General features: G+C 43.9%; 1 protein-coding gene across 1 annotated transcript in view; it reads left to right on the top strand.

Annotated features, from left to right (window-relative positions):
• Pmar_PMAR012945 (hypothetical protein) overlaps nt 1-3,056 on the top strand; it is a gene marked incomplete at both ends in the record, with an annotated part of 4,878 nt that extends 1,822 nt beyond the window's left edge. The window contains 10 exons of the mRNA XM_002766168.1: nt 48-187; nt 765-942; nt 1,394-1,503; nt 1,551-1,635; nt 1,996-2,100; nt 2,153-2,211; nt 2,259-2,398; nt 2,561-2,740; nt 2,892-2,966; nt 3,008-3,056. Coding sequence (XP_002766214.1) covers nt 48-187; nt 765-942; nt 1,394-1,503; nt 1,551-1,635; nt 1,996-2,100; nt 2,153-2,211; nt 2,259-2,398; nt 2,561-2,740; nt 2,892-2,966; nt 3,008-3,056 — 1,121 coding nt within the window. The remainder of the gene's footprint in view (nt 1-47; nt 188-764; nt 943-1,393; nt 1,504-1,550; nt 1,636-1,995; nt 2,101-2,152; nt 2,212-2,258; nt 2,399-2,560; nt 2,741-2,891; nt 2,967-3,007) is intronic.
• Nucleotides 3,057-3,625: the final 569 nt, after the last annotated feature.

The following is a 3,625-nucleotide window of genomic DNA, read 5'->3' as shown; positions in this document are numbered from 1 at the left end:
GAGAAAACTCCTACTGGGTAATTCATTTAAATTGTATTCGCATTCAGGTGGACTGGTGGACGTGCGTGGTGCTGGCAAGATGGTATTGGCCAGGCGTGTCACCAATGATAACATGCTCACTGCGATGCGGTATTGTCTATCGACCGAGGCGAAAACGGCAGCTGAGGAGTTGAAGGAGGGACTCGCGGTAGGGATGGAAAGGGTGTTTATAGTGGCAGCCAATTTGGTGTTGGGTTTTGGGTATCTGTGTAGCATACATCGGCTCGGCCGACTCGGCTCACATAGGATGTGGTATCTTTTATAGGCTCTTCAAGAGAAAAAATAAACTGCGTTGCGGTCGAGTTTTTAAAGTGCGTTGAAATTTTTTTTTCGGAAGTATTGGAGTAGAATCGTGGCGGAGTGGATAAGATTTCTGAGTTATATGTACATACGTTAAAATGAAAAAGTAAGTATAGTAGGAAGTAAAGTAGAAAATAAACAAATAAAAAAACATGAGTAAAATGAAAAATATGAGTTTAATAAAAAATATGAGTTTAGTAAAAAATAAGAGTAAAATCAAAAAAATATGGGTTTAATAAAAAAATATGAGTAAAATTGAAAAATATGGGTTTAATAAAAGAATATGAGTAAAATTGAAAAACATGATTAAAATTAAATTAGGCAATTTAACAGGGTGAATTTGTATTAGAGTTCCTTTTTTCCACTAACTGCTAGTTTTAGAAAAGTTGGTAGAGTTGCACATTGATGAGGTTATCGTTCTTCAGGAGGAGCGGAAGGCGGGTCAAGGAGCTCGGGCGGGCGCTGAAGCATTTGAGCATCAATTACCGTTGGAGTTGGTCACCTGTGAGGTCTGTGCGATGAGGGGTCGGCATGATGATGAGGGCAGAGATGTGAGGCCGAGGGCTGCGGAGTTGAAGGAGGTTAATAGAGATCTACGCATGTGTAAGCTGGAGATCCCTGGTTCGAATCCTGGTGACGTCATTTTTGAAGTCATTTCATGTAAGCATGAAGAAGAATTGGTAGAGCTGTAGGGGGTTTAGGGCGTGCGCTTTCTGTAGTAGTACGCAACCGCATAAAGCGAGACTTTGAGCTTGATCACTTCGAGGTAGTTATAGCTCGTTTGTCGCTAACTGTAGCCATCTTGGCTCAAGTTTCTTTTTTTCTCTACTGTGTCGCGGGTGTTGGCGTGGGTTCGATCCCGGCAAGTGTACTTTCTCTCGACCAGTGTGTAAAGTTGGTAAAAATATGGAAATTTTGAGGAAAATTTGGAAAATTATCGTTGGTTTGTGTATAGTTTTACTCGAAATCGTGTGTGGATTTTCATAATGGAATGAGGAAACTGATAAGCTCAGCTGAGGAAACCAAATATATATTCTGATGCTGTTCCTGACAGGTCCGGTGTGCGCCTTGCTGATGCAAAGCGCTGGGGAGAATCTCTGCCTTGAACCGCTTCGAACAGCTGATTGGGCTCGGACGAGAGGAGGAATCTTATATGTTCACTTCGTAAGATACGGATTAGGTACGATTGTGTGACTTGTGTTGTGATGAAGATACGATGGTTGAAGTCGTTTGTGAAGTTATTCCGTCGTATGGTCCAGGGTGGACAAGAGGGTGGTTTGTATGGATTCTTGATTGGTGAGTTGGGGAGTTTGCGAGTGAGTAAGAATCATAGTTGAAGTGATTGGAGACACCATCACACAATTTGCGATATGCCAGAACACATAATAGGTGACCAGTGGGTTCGAGATCGGCTCGGGAATTTTGTCATCGTGTGTGTACTACCCTCCTTCCACTGGGAAAAGGGGAGAATTGAGAGCCTCGGGGGGAGAAATGTCGGATGTGGGATTCGAACGGGAGGTTGAAGGATAGGGGGCATTCTGTTGCTCGGCTCTTATGCTGTGAAGAAGTGTATTCTGTTGACATAAAATAATGGATGGCTATCATTACTCCGTATTTTTCATACCACTCCTTTTTCAACTGTCTTCTGTCATTCAGGTGTTGTAGTGGGTATTCTCGAGTTCCTATTATTCATTGTAGTGGCCCCTTTCATTTTCATAAGAGATCTCTTCAGAGTAGCTACACAGTTGGTGGTCCCAGCCAGTGAGTTGATGCTCAGTGCTTCGCTCCGCCATTTTTCGATTTTCTGTTGCAGATGGTAAAGCTCATTGCGGATACAAAATCGATCCGTCGATCGATTTCCTGAAGGATATGGTAGGACTTCGCTGTTGAAATCCATTTTTCTACTGAGGTTCCTTGAGGTTCTTGTATTGAACCCGTCACACGGTGTCGCAGCGGTGAAGGTGTTTACTCTGACGGAGGACGACTATATCTTTTCGGGTGAGGAGATGAAGAAACTGGAGAGGGTTACATTGCTGGCGGTTGAGAAAGTGCTGAAAAGGTAAGCCTGGGACCTCGGGGATTGCAGTCAAAAATATAATATTTTTAACAATAATTGTTGATTCTGTGATGTACAAAGTGAGAAAAACTCACTTGCCTGGGTTTGGGATATTAATCGAGATGTGAAGTATGGGGATGGAACCGGGGACCTCTCTGTTCTTAGGCGTAAAGAAGAGGCGGCTCTCACTGAGAGTGTCTGCTCACTTATCGAGATGAGAGGTGTTGGCATGCAACTAACAGCCGACCCGACAGCTAAAGACGTAGCAGAGATATCCCGTGGTTCGCACAAGAATGATGGGCAAGCTGTCGATGTATTAGCGAGCGACTCCGCATATGACGACAAGTGCATCTCTAGTGGTGGAGGAGTTTAGGTGGGTCATACTGTTTCGTGTCACCATCGTATGCGTATAGAAGCGACCTCGACGCTAATAGACGTCAATCAGTGTGGTTGGAAAAAGAACAGGTGCTGGTTTCTGTGGTTGTCGCCTCATTAGGTTGTCGACTGAATTCCACGTTACTAACTTGAGTCAGATTTTAACTGAGATTTGGCTTCTCATCAGCGGCTTGGGGTGAAGTTTATTACTGGACGCTACTTTACTCTTTCTCACAGGTTATTCCCTCGCGAGGAGTCCATGAATTACTCCTGTGGCGAGGATTAGGAAATGCTCAGTGTGAATTAATGGTTTATCTGCATTCTTTGTTCTCCTATCTTATCGTTCTTGTACTTCTTGTTGTTGCATTTGACACTGTCGTCATGTCGCTGTACCAAAGTTGACCATTCTTATTCATTCCTTTCACTCTGTCCTGTGTGACCGACACATATCTTTTTCCTCTTTGACCACCTTATACTAAAGTCTTTGCGTGACTGCAATTGAGTTGATAAGTTGGGGATGGTACGATTGAAATGATGCCAGGGTGATTTAACTTAGCCCTCGAGACAGAGAAATAGAGCTCGGTTTGATTGTACTGGTGCGTTAAGATGCGTTCGTGTCTGGTCATATGAGTGTGATCGTCTCACATAGTATGTGACACGTACTATCGAGTGTTGGTATTGACTTGGCAGTGATACTCAGAATAGGCAACTGAGGGCTTTGGCACGAACTGCAAAAGATATTTCCACAGCTGTTTATTATCGACAGTGCACGACTGGCCACTGTCAGACTCTGGTAGTGTCGGGTGCCTCCTGGCTGTTGCTCGGATGGTGTAACATCTACCGAATCCTCCATCA

The sequence above is a fragment of the Perkinsus marinus genome, assembly GCF_000006405.1.
Source record: "Perkinsus marinus ATCC 50983 genomic scaffold scf_1104296973568, whole genome shotgun sequence".
In the NCBI taxonomy this organism is placed as follows: domain Eukaryota; phylum Perkinsozoa; order Perkinsida; family Perkinsidae; genus Perkinsus; species Perkinsus marinus.
The sequence above is the reverse complement of the archived record's forward strand: the minus strand, read 5'-3'. Positions and strand labels throughout refer to the sequence as shown.